The sequence below is a fragment of the Amphiura filiformis genome, chromosome 13, assembly GCF_039555335.1.
Source record: "Amphiura filiformis chromosome 13, Afil_fr2py, whole genome shotgun sequence".
In the NCBI taxonomy this organism is placed as follows: Eukaryota; Metazoa; Echinodermata; class Ophiuroidea; order Amphilepidida; family Amphiuridae; genus Amphiura; species Amphiura filiformis.
The window spans coordinates 46,699,887-46,721,093 of NC_092640.1; the positions used below are offsets into that span (position 1 = coordinate 46,699,887).

Genomic DNA, 21,207 nt, shown 5'->3' on the forward strand with positions numbered 1-21,207 from the left:
TTATCCAACTTTGTGATGAGTCCCTGAATGAATGAATTAGAATGTCCCCAGGCCTATTTAAATCTTTAATGTTCTTTATAGAACCTTTAAGGTTCTTTTAGAACCTTATTACTGCTTAGGGTTCTAAATACAGGACAAAAAAAGGTTCTAAGTAGCACCTTTTTTTCTGAGAGTGTAATATTTTAAAACTCATAGCGAGACCAATAAATAGTGGGCGTAAATCATTCAATTTTATCATTATAGCTCATTATCATGCGTAGGATCCGATATTATCAGATATCGGACACCTCAAAGCATGATAATGACCTAATTTGGTCACTTGGTATTATTTAATGACTTGACCCATCCCCACCCCAACTATCATCTTCTTGTGTGAACTGTGGAATGTCTATTTATTGAAATGTTATAAATATTTATATTGGTTCTTTCTTTGCATGTTCTTCTCCTCTTTCGTTTTTCTTTCATTTGTTAACTTTGTGTTGTATGTTGTAACTTAAGGCAGTGTAAGGGGGTGCTTCAGGCCTTTTGAGCATCTCCTCATTCAAATTTTGTGTCTAGTCTTTTATATATATTTTGTATGTTGATTTGAATGAAAATAAAATCATAATGATGATGTATGATGTATGTATACATGTCACCTGGTAATGGGATAACGGTTAGGCTTAGGCCTACAGAGGGGTCAAATAGGCCAAAAAAGTGATTGGGCTAAAAATGCTTCTTCTCCTACATAAAACATCCTACAATGACATCACTTGCACATAAGCATCGGCTATATCCAGTGCCCATAGGGTGCACACAGAATTGGGGTCAAAGTTTATTAAGGGGGCATTTCCGGTAGGCCTATGTAACCAAATACCTTCAAAATGCTTCTTCTGCCACATAGGCCTATTACAATGATGTCACTTGCACTAATGCCTAGGCCTGTCAATGATTAATAAAATGGTGCAACATGGGATTTGTATGCCCCTCCCCCCACCAAGAAAGCTTGCTACGCCCCTGGGCATGTGCCCTATAAAGCTTGATTTCTCACGCCTACTCATGGTTCCTCCAGGTTCCTCCCATCCCTGGTTCCTCCCTGGTTCCAAGCCTGCCTGGTTCATCCTTGGATGGTTCTGCCGCCCTCTACCATGAATTTCCCCGTGCATTAATTTGCTGTCTACCCCTGATAGCAGGTCGCGTCGCCTATCGCTATATGATCAGTGTAATGCAATGGTATTGAACATCTGGATAGATGCAGATGCAGATGTGGACATGGAGTAATTATTCGCTATAATTGAGCCTGTCCTGTTTTTAAAAAATCCAGGAGAGTTACGGATTAATAGGTAAGTAATTTGCTGATCAATACAGCTAGTGTAATATTGCAGTCGATTCATGATTAAATCCGTTCAAACGGAAAACTTGCAAAAATGCAGAATGCACCGTAGTACAGTGCACATTCGATGTATTATAAGCTTTTTAAACTTAAAAATAGAACTAGAAGACATGTGTCATGTACATAGCTACATTCTCAACAATTACCTAATGTCCATTTAGTTCCTGATCAAGAGCCCTCGTTCATAACGGGGAGGGTGTACAGGGCAATCAGGCCCGTACACAGGATTTCATTTGGGGTGCTGATTTTGAAAAAAGTGGACTTTTTTCAAGGGTAGGGGGGAAATTTTGTGAAAAGGGGACTTTCTTCCCCAAATTTGGACCTTTTTTGGGTTATTCCTTCATGTAATTTTACACGAAATTAGGGTTAGGGTTAAGGTTAGGGTTAGTTTAGGGTTAGGATTAGGGTTAGGATTAGGGTTAGGCCCTATGATTAGGGTAAGGGTTATGATTAGGGTTAGAGTTAGGATTAGCTTACACAAAATAATTACATGAAGGATCGACCCTTTTTTGTCCAAAAGGGTAAAACCTTTGGGACTTTTTGTATACTTTTCCAATTTTTTTTTTTTTTGGGGGGTGTGTTACCCTCCCCTGCATACTGGCCTGAGGGCAATGATAGGAGGCGAAGGAGCATTCCGATTTCAATGGTAGGTACAGGGTAGCCCGAGGTACTCACACCTCCGTCACTACGATTTCCACTGGTCTTCTCCGTGTCGAGGAAGGAACTACGTAGGGCCATGATGTGTCGGGCTAGGTATAGGGGGGGTATCCTATAGTCACCGTGCCGTAAAATGTATACACACTTCATTTCAACCCCCATCAATTTCTTTTTTCATTCCTAAGACCCCATTAATAAATCTTGCCTCAAATTTGAGCTCCAAGCACTATTTCTGGAATTTTTGGACATTTTCACCCAGGGCCACTAGTGAGAAACAGCCCACTACATGTCATCGCGCTATGGTGGGAACTTAGGGGGATGGAGGAGGTGATCGGGGGAAACACAAAAATAGGACTGCTCCCCCCGGGTGCTATCAAGTTAGTGACCAAAACTGGGGTCCAGGTGGCAAGCCCCTGGCAATAGTCTATAGGGGAAAGCACCAGACTGGCAACTAGCATTGCAGGGTCACAATCCTTTTTGTCTTAGCATTGCAGGGTCACAATCCATTTTGTACTAGCATTGCAGGGTCACAGTCCATTTTGTACTAGCATTGCAGGGTCACAATTCATTTTGTACTAGCATTGCAGGGTCACAATCCATTTTGTACTAGCATTGCAGGCACAAATCCATTTTGAACTAGCATCACAATCCATTTTGTACTAGCATTGCAGGCACAAATCCATTTTGAACTAGCATTGCAGGGTCACAATCCATGTTGTACTAGCATTGCAGGGTCACAATCCATTTTGAACTAGCATTGCAGGGTCACAATCCATTTTGTACTAGCATTGCAGGGTCACAATCCATGTTGTACTAGCATTGCAGGGTCACAATCCATTTTGAACTAGCATTGCAGGGTCACAATCCATTTTGTACTAGCATTGCAGGGTCACAATCCATTTTGAACTAGCATTTCAGGGTCACAATCCATTTTGAACTAGCATGGCAGGGTTACAATCCATTTTGAACTAGCATTGCAGGGTCACACAATCCATTTTGTACTAGCATTGCAGGGTCACAATCCATTTTGTACTAGCATTGCAGGGTCACAAATCCATTTTGTACTAGCATTGTAGGGTCATAATCCATTTTGAACTAGAATTGCAGGGTCACAATCCATTTTGAACTAGCATTGCAGGGTCACAATCCATTTTGTACTATAATTACAGGGTCACAATCCATTTTGTACTGGCATTGCAGGCTCACAATCCATTTTGTACTAGCATTGCAGGGTCACAATCCATGTTGTACTAGCATTGCAGGGTCACAAATCCATTTTGTACTAGCATTGCTGGGTCACAATCCATTTTGTACTAGCATTGCAGGGTCACAAATCCCATTGTACTAGCATTGCAGGGTCACAATCCATTTTGTACTAGCATTGCATGGTCACAATCCATGTTGTACTAGCATTGCAGGGTCACAATCCATTTTGAACTAGCATTGCAGGGTCACAATCCATTTTGAACTAGCATTGCAGGGTCACAATCCATTTTGAATTGGCAGGGTTACAATCCATTTTGAACTAGCATTGCAGGGTCACAATCCATGTTGTACTAGCATTGCAGGGTCACAATCCATTTTGAACTAGCATTGCAGGGTCACAATCCATTTTGAACTAGCATTGCAGGGTCACAATCCATTTTGAACTAGCATTGCAGGGTCACAATCCATTTTGAACTAGCATGGCAGGGTTACAATCCATTTTGTACTATCATTGCAGGGTCACAATCCATTTTGTACTGGCATTGCAGGCTCACAATCCATTTTGTACTAGCATTGCAGGGTCACAATCCATGTTGTACTAGCATTGCAGGGTCACAAATCCATTTTGTACTAGCATTGCTGGGTCACAATCCATTTTGTACTATCATTGCAGGGTCACAATCCATTTTGTACTGGCATTGCAGGCTCACAATCCATTTTGTACTAGCATTGCAGGGTCACAATCCATGTTGTACTAGCATTGCAGGGTCACAAATCCATTTTGTACTAGCATTGCTGGGTCACAATCCATTTTGTACTAGCATTGCAGGGTCACAAATCCCATTGTACTAGCATTGCTGGGTCACAATCAATTTTGTACTAGCATTGCAGGGTCACAATCAATTTTGTACTAGCATTGCTGGGTCACAATCCATTTTGTACTAGCATTGCAGGGTCACAAATCCATTTTTGTTTTTATTTTTAGGACACATTATATCCATGTAACCATACCATGGCTGGACCAAACATATTGACCATTGGAGTAGCCCTTGTCCTGGTCTGCTTGGTCAGTGCTGGACAGGAGAATGAAATAGACAAGGGTCAGCCTGTTGGTGGTGACATACATGGTGGGGTTCAGATGGGCATCAGTGATCCAAAGTGTGATGACGGACAGGTTTGTTTGCTTGTTTGTTTTGGGTATGTTTTTGTATATTTGTTTGCCTTTTGTTAATGTTTTTGAGACTAGTGCACCTGCAGCTGTGAGAGCCCTGATGCTGTGAGAGCACTGGCATGGTAGCGATACTGTTTGACCCCAGATGACCTTTGACCTCGTGTATTTTTTTTTTTCATGCTCCCTCATACTGAAGGATTCCACCTATCAAGTTTAAGCCCAATAGGGCAAACTTTAAATTTAGCCCCTACATGACCTTTGACCTCGGTTGACCTCAATTTTGTTTTGCCCATATATTCCCCTCGTATCAAGGATTCCACCCACCAAGTTTGAGCCCGATAGGACAAAGTTTGAAATCCATGACCTTTGACCTTTGACCTCGGATGACCTCCATATGTTTTTCATGCTCCCCTCATACGAAGGTTTCGACCCACCAAGTTTGAGCCCGATCGGGCAAAGTTTGAAATTTGACCCCTCCGTAATGACCTTTGACCTCGGTTGACCTCGATTTTATTTTGTGCATTATATTCCCCTCCTATCAAGGATTCTACCCACCAAGTTTGGGCCCGATCGGACAAAGTTTGAAATTTTGACCTTTGACCTTTGACCTTGACCTCCGATGACCTTCAAAACCACATGGCCAACATGCTTTTCCCAATACCTATCTATATCCCAAATTTCAGCACGATGCGTTGAAGTGCGGCGAAACGCATAGCCGGACAGACAGACAGACAGATAGATAGATAGACAGATAGACAGATAGACAGATAGAGACCGCTTATTATTTTATTAGTATAGATTTCGTTGAATTGAGTTGGGTTCCTGTACATGAATGCAAAAAATATAGTGTCATCATTAATGGGTAGGGGACAACTGGAATAGGGTCATCATTAAGAAGGCTGTGTACTCTCAGACATGCATGTAGTAAAAGTGCAATAACTTTGTAATTATTCGCGCAAGACATATAAAAGTATACATTTTTATAAAAGCAAGACATCAATAAATCTCAATATAAATACAGATTTGGGGTAAAAACAAAACAACAATTATGAAGAAAATCACAAAAAGTGAGTTTTTGGCAATATTTGTTAGGTACATCATAACAAAAAACACTCTTTCCAAAATATTTTATTTTGTTTTTAGCTCAATCTTGAGGCTCTATTCCAAAAACGTTTTTTTTATTTTTTTTTGATATTGGCCTTATTTTTTTGAGATATTGACCATATAAGGCATCAAATTGAAATTTTAAAATTCACAAACGCCTATTTGCACAAAATGATGCCTAAAATCGGAAATAGACCAAAATATAAAAAATGAGAAAACCGTTTCTTGGGTCGATCATGCTTTTTACGATTATCATATTTGCTTACCTATAGATGCTGTATTTATTGAGTTATCGTGTACCTAAATCGTAATGGCCGTTGAAGTTTAAAGTGGTCACATTTTGCACTTTCATCGAATCTCGCAGTTTTATTTTTCTACCTTACATTACATAAACATCGGGTAAATCCACGGCCCCTTGAGAAGTTTGAGCGAAATCCATTCATAACTTGATATTTAAATCGGGGAAAGAACTTGAAAAAACCAACATTTTATCAGCTAAAACGGGGCCATTTGACCACTAGGTTTTTGTGCTTCCGTGGTGTTTCCATAAGATGCGGCGCGCATGCAGATAAGTGGGGCGTATGCGTAGCGTATTTGTGCGTTAACAAATTGCGCGATACGCAACGCGATGCGTTGTTGCGCGCGTGTACCCTGCTGGTACAACAAAGATTTTCTTTCCTTTTTAATTTCAAACACGAGTGGAATAGTGAAATAAAATCCTTAAAATATTGCAGTTGGAGTTTACAAATCTAGATTTTCATTCCTTGTATTTATGAAAAAACATAACAAAGTACAAACATATAAAAAAACCTCAATTTTGCGAAAGAAACAATGTCTAGAGTACACAGCTGCCTTAATGGGTAGCTATGGGTAGGGGACAACTGGAATTTGTGTCAAATTGACCATCAAATTGCAATCTCTAAAAGTCACAGAAGGGGCCTGAAATGTGATACTGAAGAAACAAAACTAAACTGATTACATTATTATTATTACAGTGAAAATCCACTACAAAAATTCAAGGGATAAATGAAATAGGCTAATTCTTGGCTTTTGTGTCTGTCAGCCGTCACCCCTATTAAGGCCCGGAACCAAGGGCATTTCCCCCTCTTCCCCCTCCCCCCATTTCAATTATACTGACAATTTCTTTCTAGTCCTAGCAAGTGTATTATTGAATTCTTTTCTCAGTGGTTCCTGTACATGAATGCAAAATATAGGGCCATCATTAATGGGTAATGGACTTTCCAAATCTCTATTATCTGTATTTAGAGTAAATTTAGCAGAAAACATACCCCAAACCAGATAAAAGTCACTGAAAGGCCCATGTAACAAAATTAAAATTGCTTATAAATTGCCTAACAGTGAAGGATAAGTCATTTAAATTGTCATTAGGTATTTTTGATATGAAAAGTGATTTGGCAAAAAAACAATGAAAATAGCAGTATTGACTGAGTTGAAGCCCCATTCAAATGCAAAAGCTTTTGATTCTTCTGAAAAATCTCCCCCATTTCCCCTTCCCTGGAAACACTTTGTTCCAAATTAATGTGACACATTTTGCATATAAGGCTCACTGAATGTCTCACTGTTATTATAGTATCTACCCAAAAAGCGTTGACAACGTAAAGAAATCAGCAAGTTTAAAAAACCCACCTCGGCTCACTTTTTTTTGAAACTTGGTCCCATTTGTAAAAGGTACTGATTTAAACTTTATCATATTTATATAAATTTAAAACATTTCCAGAAGTGTTATGTATCTTTAATGTGCAGATGCGATATTAATTTGTAAGCTTTCTGGAACGACCTGAAAGGTTATTATCTTGTTCTTGCATGGTAAGCTAATATCTTATTGTGTTTTGTTTTATAATAATCATGATTAATGATTGAATTAAACCAATAACACGTAGGCTTGTAATCTTGTTGGAAACGATGTGTTCTGTTGAAATAAAATAAAAACACTGATCTGCTGTTGGTGTTTAAAATGGGACCAAGTTTCAAAAAGTGAGCCGAGGTGGGTTTTTTTAAACTTGCTGATTTCTTTACGTTGTCAACGTTTTTTGGGTAGATTTCTTTTCTTTTTATGAATGTAGCCAAGCAGCTCCAAGCTTAGAAAGTCATCAGGTTAGGATGTGCTCCATAAAACAAATAGAACGAAAAATAGATGTTTGAAGTTGCAATTCTGGATTCATGACAATAAATAATTAAACAAAACTTTATCAGTCGTTTATTTTTAAAACTTGCTTGTCACACGTGACTGTAATGTTAAGAGGCGTACACAATGATCAATATACATTTTAATATATTTTAATTATTCAAGGCAACGTAAATATGTAAAGAAAATGTAAATATGAACAACACACACCCAATGTTGACAATGCCAGAGAGACACAGAGAGTAAGTCCGATTTAGGCCTACTTCAAGTCGGAACTGGTAAATGCGCATTATATTTAAGCCTATACTACGGAAGCGTCTAAATGCCCCGAGTAGGCAATATAATCGTGTTTTAATGTTTGTGGTGCTTTGTAGCCCTGCTTGGCAACCTAGTTCGATATTCCTATTAAGCGGCGGTTGTCGGTGATCTTTAAGTGGTTTGTGGTTTTCATCAAGCCCTGCCCTCTATCGGGAGCTAATTTATAGTTTAAGCTTGTTGGATATCCATATTTCGTGGTTTCTGGTTCTTTGTAACCATGTGGGGCAATCTAGTTGCATATCCAAATTTAAGCTGTTTGTGGTTCTTTATAGCCCTGCTGGGCAATCTAGTTGGATATCAATATTGAGCTGCAGTTGTTGTTGATCTTTTCGCGGTTTGTGGTCTTAATTTGTTGGATATCCATATTTCGCGGTTTGTGGTTCTTTATAATCTGGCTTGTGGTTCTTTGAAGCCCTGTGGGGCAATAGTTGCATATCGAAATTCCGCGGTTTGTGGTTCTTTATAGCCCTGCGGGGCAATCTAGTTGGATATCAATATTGAGCGGCAGTTGTTGTTGATCTTTCGCGGTTTGTGGTCTTAATTTGTTGGATATCCATATTTCGCGGTTTGTGGTTCTTTATAATCGATAGGCCTGTGGGAAATCTGGTTGGATATCCAAATTGCGCGGTTTAGTTGGATATCCCTATTAAGCGGCGGTTGTCGGCGATCTTTCGCGGTTTGTGATTTTAATTTCCCTTATCAAGCCCTGCCCTCTATCGGGAGCTAATTTATAGTTTAAGCTTGTTGGATATCCATATTTCGTGGTGTGTGATTCTTTATAGCCCTGCAGGGCAATCTAGTATATATCCAAATTTCGCGGTTTGTGGTTCTTTATAGCCCTGTGGGGAAATCTAGTTGGATAACAATATTCAGCGGTAGTTGTTGGTGATCTTTCGCTGTTTGTGATTTTAATTTGTGACAATTTATAATATTTATTCCAAATATAATTTCAGTCTGAGCTGTGAACAGAGCCACTGATAAATGTGACCGTACAGCACGAATGAGCCGTAAATGTCCTCAATTGTATTCTGAGTTACAGTGTAAAATGGGAATGAAGGTCATATTCCTAGGTATTTCAATTTGGTGCTACGTGTATCTCATTAAATGAGGTACACGTAGCACCCAATTGAGGTACCTATGAATACGACCTTCATGCCCATTTTACACTGTAACTCAGAATACAATTGAGGACATTTACGGCTCATTCGTGCTGTACGGTCACAAATGTGTTTTAAATGACGAAGATATCATGATAGTCAGGCATGGTGAAAGCATCTGGATGGTGAAAGTAGGCCCTAGGCCTAGAGCCTAAATGTGAATAAAAATCAATCATGTTTGTTTGATGAAAAAAAAATATAATAGGGGCCTATCACAATAGCAATGGATGTTCGAAATGGTGTTATTCTTGATTTATGACCATAAATTGGTTAATAAAACATAAAAAAAAAAAAAAAGGTGGTGGGAAGTTTCGAACTTGGGCAAAACTTCATATTGGGGATTAGAAGTCCATGGCCTTAACCACTTCGCCACGGGGAGGTCCCGATATAACGACTCGTGAAAGTGAAGTATTTATTAATATGAATGTATGCTGTGGTCCGGAAAGAATAAAAGAATTGTGAAAAACTTGATTTTTTGGCGAATGGGATCCAGAATTTGTATGTAGGGTATCCAGGAAAATGCTAGGGTATATTTTGAAAGTGAATCTCAAAAAGTAGTGCGACAGTGACAGCCATGTATGGCTGTAGCAGTGACGAAAGATTCTGGATATCAGTATGATTAGCTATGATTTTACACTAATTTTGGCTATGAAATTCCGCGTGAAATAATACAAGAATGTTTGTTTATTATCAAACAATCGGATTGACTGTAAGATTGGTGTAACTTTTTGAATTAATGAGTTATTAAAATATTACACTTTGGACAGTAAATAAGATTTAGCATGGTTTTAGAAATATTTTGTACCCAGCGAAAAATATCACAGAACAATAGCGTTTTGTTTAAATGTAAATATAGTCCATGCGGTGCATCTGTTTATTCTTCTTTATCAGTCGTTTTTTTAAAACTTGCTGGTCATGCTACCGCTTGACTCTAATTCTTAACCCTGGCCTGATGAATAATAATTTGTGATTATACTCTAAGAGCTTCTTAGTTTTTAAGCACTGTTTTCTAACCTTTATTTATGTGGGAAACAGTGCATATCATCCATATGACTAATGCCTGTAATTTCTGTCTACATGTGAAAAGCGAGCATTGCATGATTGCCTTCAAAATTATGCATCGCCAACATGCAATAAACTCAACGCAAAAATGTCAAGTGACACAATGAATAAGTGTTAATAAATGTGACGTCTATACATATTACAGGCCTGGGGGGTACTCAAGTTTGGTTTTGGTAGGGACGTGCCGCTGAGAATTTGTAAGTGGACCCATAAATATACCAATTTTTCAAGAAATTTGGACCCATTGATATACCAAAAGTCTAAATTTTCGGCCGAATTTAACCCAAATTGTCTTCGTTTCAGTACAAATTTTCCCAAAATTTTGGGAAAATTTTAAAAATTTTGGCTAGATTAAGGGAAAATTGGGCTATTTTCCGAAAAAATTGAGAAAATTTTGAAAAAAGGACCCATTCATATACCAAAATAGGCTTTGAAAAAGGGGTCATTGATATACCAAAAGGCTGAAAATATGCTACCCATGTTTGCGGCACGTCCCGTATGGTCATTTGTACTCATGTACCCCGGGATTACAGGACACCAAAAAGAAACCATCCTGCATTACAGAGAGTAGTGTATTTGAAATTTGCTTTTTTAAAATATATTTAAAGGAATTTTAGGAATTAATTTAGTAATCTTTTCACTCTTTGTTTTTTAGGAATTTAGAGATTATACTTTACAATGTGACTTTAAGGGGGTACTACACCCCTCGATAAATTTGTGTCTATTTTTGCATTTTTTTCCAAAACTAATAACACAGTGGTAACAAAAGTTACATATATTATTGGGGCAAGGAATCCAATTGCTACACTGAAATTTCAGTAACTCAAGACAAGCGGTTCAGTATATATGATAGGAAACGAGGTACATCCTAGAGGTACCATATTTCTGATCATAAATAACAAAAACGCTTGTCTTGGGTCACTGAAATTCCAGTGTAGTAATTGGATTCCTTGCCCCATAATAATATACATAACTTTTGTTACCAGTGTGTATTATTTTTTGAAAAAATGCCAAAATAGTCACAATTTATCACAGAGTGTAGTAATGCCCCTTTAACACACATCCAACACTATTTTACTAAAGCTCTACTTCCAATTGCAGAAAAATACAGCACTCATTTTTTTTTTTTGATTAAAAATATTTATCCTATTTTGTAAAATGAAACATAGGTATATCCTAATCCGTTACTTAGTTCTAACTGGCTGAAGTCAAATTTTAATATTTGTCAAATTTTGGAAATATGGACATTTTAGGGTGTAGCCTATGCTGTGGCAATCAAGCCCAAAGACTTGTACTAAGACTAATTTCTCTTAATTTCAGGTACAAATTCTTATTTTTGTAAAACACATTTTCTATTAGCCTATCTTTTCTAACCAATTATCAAAATTGACATAAAATTTCCAAATTATGAACAAAATAGGCCTATTAGCTTATAGCCCAAATTTTGAATGCTTAAACTTATGCCAAGTCCATTTCCCTTATATTGGAAAAACATTAAAATTTGGCTTTTATTACGAGTTAGAACTAATCAAGGGATTGGGATTTAGCCATAAACAGGATAATATTATTTTCCTTTTATCCCCCCAAAAAAAAAATAATAATGTATTTTTCTGGAATTGGGAGTATCATAAATTCATCATTGATTTTATATTCAGGAAAGTAATAAATAATAATGCAATCACTAACTAGAGCCTCAGTTGCTACTGTTCAGCCATCTGTGTCTGTATTATTTTAAACCAAAATTAAGTGCAGCAATATAGAGTTACAGCAATATTGAAGTAAACACTTGTACTTGTTCTCAAGTATAAGTTGGTGCTATTCAGAGTGCATAATTTAAACTAATTTTACCTAAAAATATGAATATTGTTATCTCATTTTACACAAGTCACTTCACAGACCCATTGTGTTTACGGTAAAGATGTGTATGATCACGATGTTGCTCAAAATTTATGAAACTGACCTACAACCTTGGCGGAAAAGGTTGCCACACCTGAGCGTTAATTGGCCAACATCCTTCCCCGCTCCCCTATTGCAATGTTGATTTGGACAAAATCGTCATCATTTCTACATTACAGTCTCCCAACATTGAAAAATGGGGGGTGGGGAAGGGGCGAGTGTAAGCTGCATGTACATTTGCAACTATTATACAAAATAATACGGAACTATCACATTTTTGGCTCCGATTGCGTGCTTTTAACACCAGAACGTGCAGGTGAGGCAACGAATTTCCGCCAAGGTTGTAGAACAACTAGGGGAAGTGGAAGTGTGTGTGGTGTGTGCAACCTATAGTAATAATTTCATTTGAATGAACACACCTCATCATGATCATATGTCAAAGGACAAAATGTGGGTGAGTGAAAATAATGATCAAACCAGTTAACTGTTTACTGGGTAGGCCTATGTACTTTATTTCATTCGTAAAAATGTATTATGGAGGATGTGTGAAGGATAGTGAAGATAGTGAAGGATATTTTAGAATTATATTCCTAACACATTAACATCACCCACCACAACTGCCTTTGTATTTGGAATATTGAGCTAATGTGAACATGAGTGTAGAGTATTATGAAATATTCATAACACAAAATCAGATGGGCATATCTGCTATCCGGCCCTTGGCTCCTGTTGCATTGACAGACACATGCATATTGTTGCCATGGGTATTGCTCTGTGTCTTATTACTATTATTGGAGGAAATCACAATTGAAATTGAGAGAAAATCTATTTCTTCCTCTTGTGTGGATTAAGTTTGAGCAGTGAATTAAATTTGCATAAGGTGCTGGACTATAATAATATTGTTTTCTTATGTGCCAATCTGCTGTTGGTGTATAGCCAGGGGGAGGGGGAGAGGGACTGTGCCATATCCTGGTACCGACGACCCATTGGTATATCTTGACACATACCACAAAAAGATTCTTTGATGATGTTTTAATAACATAGTCACATGAAATAGTGAAAGTGACTGAAAATCCATACATGTTATGTAAAGTCTGCACAAAAAGTAACTCAGCTGTTATAAGTACGCCTATAGAATCAGAACTAATAATTGTTTTCACAATATTTCAACATAAAAGAAGGATGATTTACTTACGCGCATTTTGATACCCCATTTGTCCAATTGTGTTTTGAAAGAAAAATACCCCAATTTAAAAGTTGCAGTTATTTGTATAGATTTGAAGTAAGCGCGAAGATATTTGGCGGGCTTTACGTGTTTACAGTGCTGGCATTATAACCATTGATCGCTGTAAACCGCAACTTTTAAATGCGGGTATTTTTCTGTAAAAGCACTACTGTGTTGTTATTATTGAACGACATTTGACGAATGGGGTATCAAAATGTGTGTAAATAAGTCATGCTTCTCTCTATGTTGAAATATTGTGAAAACAGTTATTAGTTCTGAATCTATAGGCATATTCATAACAGCTGAGTTACTTTTTGTGCAGACTTTAGTTTGTTTGTGTGTGTATGTGTAGGGGTGTGTATCGTAAGGGGTGTGGGTTATGTTTATCTTTGGACCTTCAGCTGGGTTGTGTGTCATTTCTGAGAAGAGAAAATAATTGCTCAAGTTGATGTCAACTAATTCTGGGTATGTAATAGCACTTGCAGTGAGCAATCATTCCCCATTGTGTCTGTTTGTTCATGCCCAGGATGCTTAGCCCCATTACCTATTTTTGTAGTATGTGATGTGTCATGTGGGCAGGTTATAAATTTTGAGGTTTTTACATATCTTAAATATAGAGATATTTTGCTCCATAACGCCATTTTCCCCAATGAAATCGGATATTCCTAAGCGAAGATAATGAGTTCGTAAGTTATGGTAATATAAAATTGGAAATTGAGATATCGGGCTTTAAAAATATTATTGACAATGTTGAGAGTAGGAATTACCTTGAAAATATCTCAAAAAATACAAGATGCCAGTTATATTCCGGTCTGAAACTATCAGACAATATTTTTAACATTAATAACATCACAAATTCGCAACAAACCCAAATTATGAAAAAAATCACCCGGGCAGATTTTTGGCTATTTCTCCATTTACGATCCTGCCCAAAAGTGTCTGCTTTTGACATGACACGTCACATATAGCGTAACCGTGGCATACTTTGGATGTTGATATGACTTTTTTTCTAAAATATCCAAATCGGTGATATGCTAAATTGTGACCCAGCACTAGACAATTAATAAGCTTTAAAATGATACCACAATTATATAAATAGCATCAATACTTTTCAAGATATGATTAATTTTGTAAATAATACCTTGATATTTTTGCTTACTACTATTCTGCAAAATGAGCCAATTAGGTTTCTGCTTTACACAAGATTGAACAGGGATTATCCAAGTTCAACTGTTAATTATTGATTATTGATTAAATAATCCTCTAAGTACTTAAAGGATTTGATAGTCCACTTAGTCCCACAGTAAAATACCAAGAAATTAAGAATTTCACAATTTTAATTTTTTTGGGGGGATTGTCATTTTTGGAAGCCTATAACTCAAAAATGTGTCTGGCGACTTATTTCAGGTTTTGTGATAATGGGTCACAATTATGCATAAATATTCAACCATATAAGTAGGTAGGCTTTCTTGACGGGAATTCATGACAAGTCCTAGAGTATTTCTATAAGTATGCCATCGTTGGTATCAGTTCTGATTTCATCAGAAACACATCTGACAAAAGCTCAACTACTCACACACTGAGATAACCAATGGCATATTTGTAGAAATACCATAACTTATTCAACCATACTGCTAAATATATTTTCTACAATTTCTGATTCTTCATTTTTTTCCAAACAGGAATAAAATTCAAATTTGTCACAAACTGCTCTGTGAATGCTGAGTAACTGCTGTCAGTGACATACTTCTGAATACTAATACCTTATTTGTGAATCCTCTGAGGTAGAATTATTATAACATAAAGATGAGATTAGTGCTTTAATTTGATAAGTATGTGTATGTTATTGGAAATTAAGTCTGCAGTGAGGTTGAGGGTGGCACTCATATCTGGGCTGTAATGTGCTGCATTGACAACACCCATTGGTAAGGCTCTGTTGCAAATTCTAACACATTTACAGCAATTAAAGAAATACATTTGTAAAAATAGTAAAAATCAACATTACTCTCAGTATATAGCACTGACCACATTGCTATCAGCAGTAGATAGCACTGACCACATTGCTATCAGCAGTATATATCACTGACCACATTGCTATCAGCAGTAGATAGCACTGACCACGTTGCTATCAGTAGTAGATAGCACTGACCACATTGCTATCGTATCAGCAGTAGATAGCACTGACCACATAGCTATCAGCAGTACATAGCACTGGCCACATTGCTATCAGCAGTAGATAGCACTGAGCACATTGCTATCAGCAGTACACAGCACTGACCACATTGCTATCAGCAGTAGATAGCACTGACCACATTGCTATCAGCAGTAGATAGCACTGACCACATTGCTATCAGCAGTAGATAGCACTGACCACATTGCTATCAGCAGTAGATATTGATTGATTGATTGATATTATTTTATTGCAAATTCGTGGCCCGTGGGCCAAATTACATACAATAAATTACCATATAAAAATACACATATAAAAACAATCAGAATTAAATATTTAAGCAAAAAATTGCACATGATAAGAAACACACAAAAATATACAATCTGAATTACATTATTTAAGAAAATTGCATATAAAAGTCACAGTAAAAACATTTTTCTTATAATATTGCACTTTTTAACATTATAAAATGACATGAAAAGATTAGCATCGAAAAGTATAGCATGCAGAACAACTCTGTGTGGCAAAGAAAAAGCAAAACTTATTTATTAAGAATATCAACAAAAAAAGGAAGAGGACTATTTCTAAAACGATTAGTCCTGGTCCTAAACTGAGAAAAATTATTACTGTTACGCAAAGGACGGCCATGACACTCCTTTCTGGTAGGAGGGGTGAGAGAACTTGTTCGATCAGTTTTGGTAAGCCCTTCGGCGAACCTAAGACAGTGCTCCTCCCTCCTATCAGAAAGGGTGTCAAGCTTGCAAACTTTAAGCGCATCACTATAGGATAAATATAGTGCCAACCCAGGATTGTTCTGCATGCACGTTTTTGAATGGCTTCTATTTCATTGCTCTGTTTAGCTGAGATACCAGAATGCCACACCACATCAGCGTACTCAAGAATTGGCCTGACATATCCACTATATACGACACCAATCTCTTGAGTGGAGAAACCAAAGTGTTTCAAGGTTCGTAGCATGAACAACCGGGAATTAGCCTTTTTTAACATCGCGTCTATCTGGACAAATCCATTTAAGGTTGTTCTGTAGTCACAAACCAAGAACTTTGGCTTCGGTGACATATGATAGTGGTTCAGTCCCAATTCTTAACAGCAGTAGATAGCACTGACCACATTGCTATCAGCAGTAGATAGCACTGACCACATTGCTATCAGCAGTAGATAGCACTGACCACATTGCTATCAGCAGTAGGGGAGAGTGGGATAATCCCAGGCACCTTTCGTTAAGGCTACGCAGGTACAAGATTAAATAAAGTTCATCAGTGAAAATCATATCAATGCAAAGTAGAAGTTATGTTCTAACTAGTAACCAGTTTTTAATAACTCAACATCTATAGTTAATAAGTTATAATTAAAAAACAAAATGGTAGAAAATGATGGGCTAATGCCGGACACGGGGTAATCCCGGACACAATGCTTGCTGCTAAGAGGGAAAGTGGAGTAGGATGATAATCCCCTATATGGTATTAGGTACTTCTGTTACCTCAAGCATACAAATATGGGGGCTGTCGTTGTTGTCTATATTTTTGAAATAACAAGTGTCTGGCATTACCCCATCTGTATAGAGATGCATGTGTGTCCGGGATTACCCCTCACTGCCCGACTTAATTTTTCAGTGCTTGTTCTACTAACCCACTTTTAAGATACCAAAATTCATGCATCCAGCTAACAATCAAGTATCAAACATAATTTTCATCCATACTTCATCTGTGTCCCTTATCGCATTAACTGTCACCCAGCTACTTTTCACTTTTCAGATAAAAAGTCAAAAAATGACAATTTTTGTTTTTCCTAATTTTCACAAAGAAAGACGAGACCCAAAGCGCTGGTAGTAGTACACGTGAGGTACACCTTGAGGAAACTAATACCCTAAGGTAGTATAATAGCACCACCCTTCTCCGTTTAGCTGCAATCGATGTGTCCGGGATTACCCACAGTCCGGCATTGCCCCACTTTCCCCTAGTCTTCATGGGCTCGTGCATTAGAAGCATCAACATCTCAGTACGCGTGCATTATTTTGTACAATTTCACTCCCAACAAGTGATATGCATTTATTAACCTATAAATTATTAATGGTCTTTTCTCACAATATAATTACTTTATAGCACTGATTTGATGAATCTATGGAACAAGTCATGCTGTATCAGCATTAAAATAAACATCCACTCATAAGTTGTATTAAATTCTTTTGAGAACAAGGTTGAGATTAAGTCCAATACAATTGTATATTTTGTTGCATGATGCAAGTGACAGAGGCATCAGTGAATGTCTATATGTGTAAATTTGTGTTCAAGTCAGCAATTGATACTGTGTGATACATGCATAAGTTGAGTAGGTATATAGAATCCCCTTAACCTGGCAATGTGTGACATGTGACACTGTGTATACAATATGCTAATGTCTTGATGAAAGTTGAATGAGATAAAGCTGCCCATGGAACATTGATAAACCAGATTTATTGAAAATCAACCTAGTTGTATTAAATGGTTTGTTTATTGCTAGTATCATCAGATATGGTAGTTTACAAATTGCCAGGTCTACAACTGATCAATCTCCATCAGATAGTTAATCAATTATTGCATTTACTGCTGCTATCAGACAGTTTATCAATGCTCACATCTACTGCTGATATCAGACAGTTTATCAATGCCCACGTCTACTGCTGATAGCAGACAGTTTATCAATACCCACGTCTACTGCTGATAGCAGACAGTTTATCAATGCCCACATCTACTGCTGATATCAGACAGTTTATCAATGCTCACATCTACTGCTGATAGCAGACAGTTTATCAATGCCCACGTCTACTGCTGATAGCAGACAGTTTATCAATGCCCACATCTACTGCTGATATCAGACAGTTTATCAATGCTCACATCTACTGCTGATAGCAGACAGTTTATCAATGCCCACATCTACTGCTGATATCAGATAATTTATCAATGCTCACATCTACTGCTGATATCAGACAGTTTATCAATGCCCACATGTACATCTACTGCTGATATCAGACAGTTTATCAATGCCCACATTTTCTCATATCAGACAGTTTATCAATGCTCACATCTACTGCTGATATCAGACGGTTTATCAATGTCCACGTCTACTGCTGATATCAGACAGTTTATCAATGCCCACATCTACTAGCAGACAGTTTATCAATGCCCACATCTACTGCTGATATCAGACAGTTTATCAATGCCCACATCTACTGCTGATAGCAGACAGTTTATCAATGCTCACATCTACTGCTGATATCAGACAGTTGATCAGTGTGCATCTACTTAATAGTTTACCTATATGCTCACATCTACTGCTAGCATTAATTAATTTATCAATCTTCACAGTTACTGCTGGTCAAGTAGTCATCTATTACTGCTGTTGATTAGTTGATCAATTCTCACATCTATTACTAATATCAGATAGTTGGCAAACCCAACACACATTATAAGGTGTAATAAGGTGTAGATATAGGATCTAGGGAGCAGACAACAATAAAATTTACTAAACATTTAACATAATACAAACACATAAGTTTTGCAACCAAGTATAACTGGTTGAACTGTATTGTGTCACCTGTGAGGCAGCCTTAAGACTCCTGCGACATTAATACTGACATGTAACAGGTTTGCCCTATGCAAGCCAATCTCTGCTGTGATGTAATTACCACTTGCCTGATATGCCTAGCATGGTTGAAATGTATACATCAATGTGTGACCTGCTTACTAAATTGGCTAAAATAGAATGCTGTTAAGTTTTATATGTATGTCGGAGAAGTTACTTGAGGGTATTTATTTCTGTTCACTTAAGGTAGCTGACTTGGATACTACACCCTTGCAACAACAAAAATAGCTCCTGTGTCAAATCAATCAGGTCTATTCATTTAAATCTTTAATCATAACAAAGAAAAGTATTTCCCCACCTATTTTAAGAGTCTTGTAGGAATTGTATTTTTTGAACATTCTCTAAATTTTGCCAATATTTTATCTTATCTGCCCATAAGGAAGGTGCTATGGTTACCAAAACTTAATTCTCTTGCCAGCATTTTTGGGTAAAGTGTATACTTTTTGAAAAACAAAATGATATATTTTTCCATTTTTTATTTTAGGGATGTTGGAAACACTGTAGCTTAAAACAGAAACACTTAATTGGAAAAAGCTGGTGAGAGAATTTAGATACCATTTTTTAATTTGTAAATATTAAGACTTTAAAAAAAGTCTTAATATTTACCACCCATGAAAGTTTGGTAACCATAGCACCTTGCCTTGTGGCTAAATCTAGGTATTTGGCATAAAAGAGTGAAAATCAGTTTAAATAAAATCTTTATCTTTAAAAGTTTGGCTATTTTGAGAAATTGGCAGAATGCCAAAATCCTTCCCTGTAGTAATTCAATGGAATTTTGAGATGACAAAAAAATTGTGTAAGTCAAAAATGCTTTTTTAAATTAAAACTTGGTAAGTAAGGTTTTCTCATCAATACACACATCCTATTATCATTTTCAAGAAGTTCTGTGCATGACACTGTAGCCAATAAAGCCACCTTAAGTTCATGTCTTACAATGAAGTGCATTTGCTCCCTTGATTCTAGACAAAAATCGTGGAACAAATATGAAAAGAGGGAGAGAAAAAGGGGAAATCGGGAGAGAGATCTAAAGATGTTGTAATTCAGCTTTACAAGCCCGTATTTCCATTATGTACCAGATAGGCCCGTAGAATAAAATGGTGATGATCCTTTTGATTGTTTTCATCATTTGATAACAAACTTAGTTAATCTGATCCATAGATAGTGTGTGCACGATGAAGAACTCAAGAGGAAATGAATATCTAATTAAAATCAACTGAAATTAATGAATGTAAAGATTCTTTTTGTACATGGTCAACAAATATGTCAAGTATCAATCGAACCATGATTAGAAACACTAAATACTTTTCTTCTTAACACATTAATTAGAGGTTAATAACTGCGCATCGGTTATTTGGAGGCATTGTGAAAAATCTAAACATTTTGCCTTTGGAACCGAGGAATATCCCGAGGGCGTAGCCCCGAGGGATATTCCGAGGTCCAAAGCAAAATGTTTAGATTTTTCACAATGCCCGACAAATTACCGATGCAAAGTTATTAACCTCATTCATAACCGTCACTTTAATCTCTTCACCTTATAAAATAACACAAAATTTTGCTCAAAAGTTTATAAAAATAGATGATTTTTACATCTTCCCTTGCCAAAAATCGATCAGGCTAAAACAGAACGACCAATAACAAAAGTGCGTATCACAATCTGTGCAAATATGGTAGCGCGCAATCCAAATCTGCAGCCAGCGCTTGCAGAGTTTGTTGGACGCACAATACCGCGCATACGCAGAAGTCAATTGTGTGCGACATTGGAACAATTACGCATTTTGCGGTCAATTGTGAGATATTAATGACCTCGATTTGCGTTCGCGTTTTGCAAATAATAAAATATGATTGGATCGCACGCATCGCGTTTATTAATGAGGTTATGAATAATCATTATTATGTTCTCAGAATCTTCCTTTCTATACTTTGAACAGAGTTGAAGAGTCCAATATAATCAACACTTGGACTCAAAACGTGGATTGTGTTGGATAGGCTCACATTTTTGACCAAAAATCACATTTTTGACCAAAAATCACATTTTTCACATTTTTGAACAAAAATCACATTCTGATTTGTGGCCAAAGCTG

At 37.1% G+C, this 21,207-nt stretch overlaps 1 protein-coding gene across 1 annotated transcript in view; it reads left to right on the forward strand.

The window, feature by feature from the left end:
* Positions 1-1,183: 1,183 nt before the first annotated feature.
* LOC140168434 (uncharacterized) overlaps positions 1,184-21,207 on the forward strand; it is a 42,184-nt gene continuing 22,160 nt past the window's right edge. The window contains exons 1-2 of the mRNA XM_072191826.1: positions 1,184-1,322; positions 4,221-4,409. Coding sequence (XP_072047927.1) covers positions 4,248-4,409 — 162 coding nt within the window. The 5' untranslated portion in view covers positions 1,184-1,322; positions 4,221-4,247. The remainder of the gene's footprint in view (positions 1,323-4,220; positions 4,410-21,207) is intronic.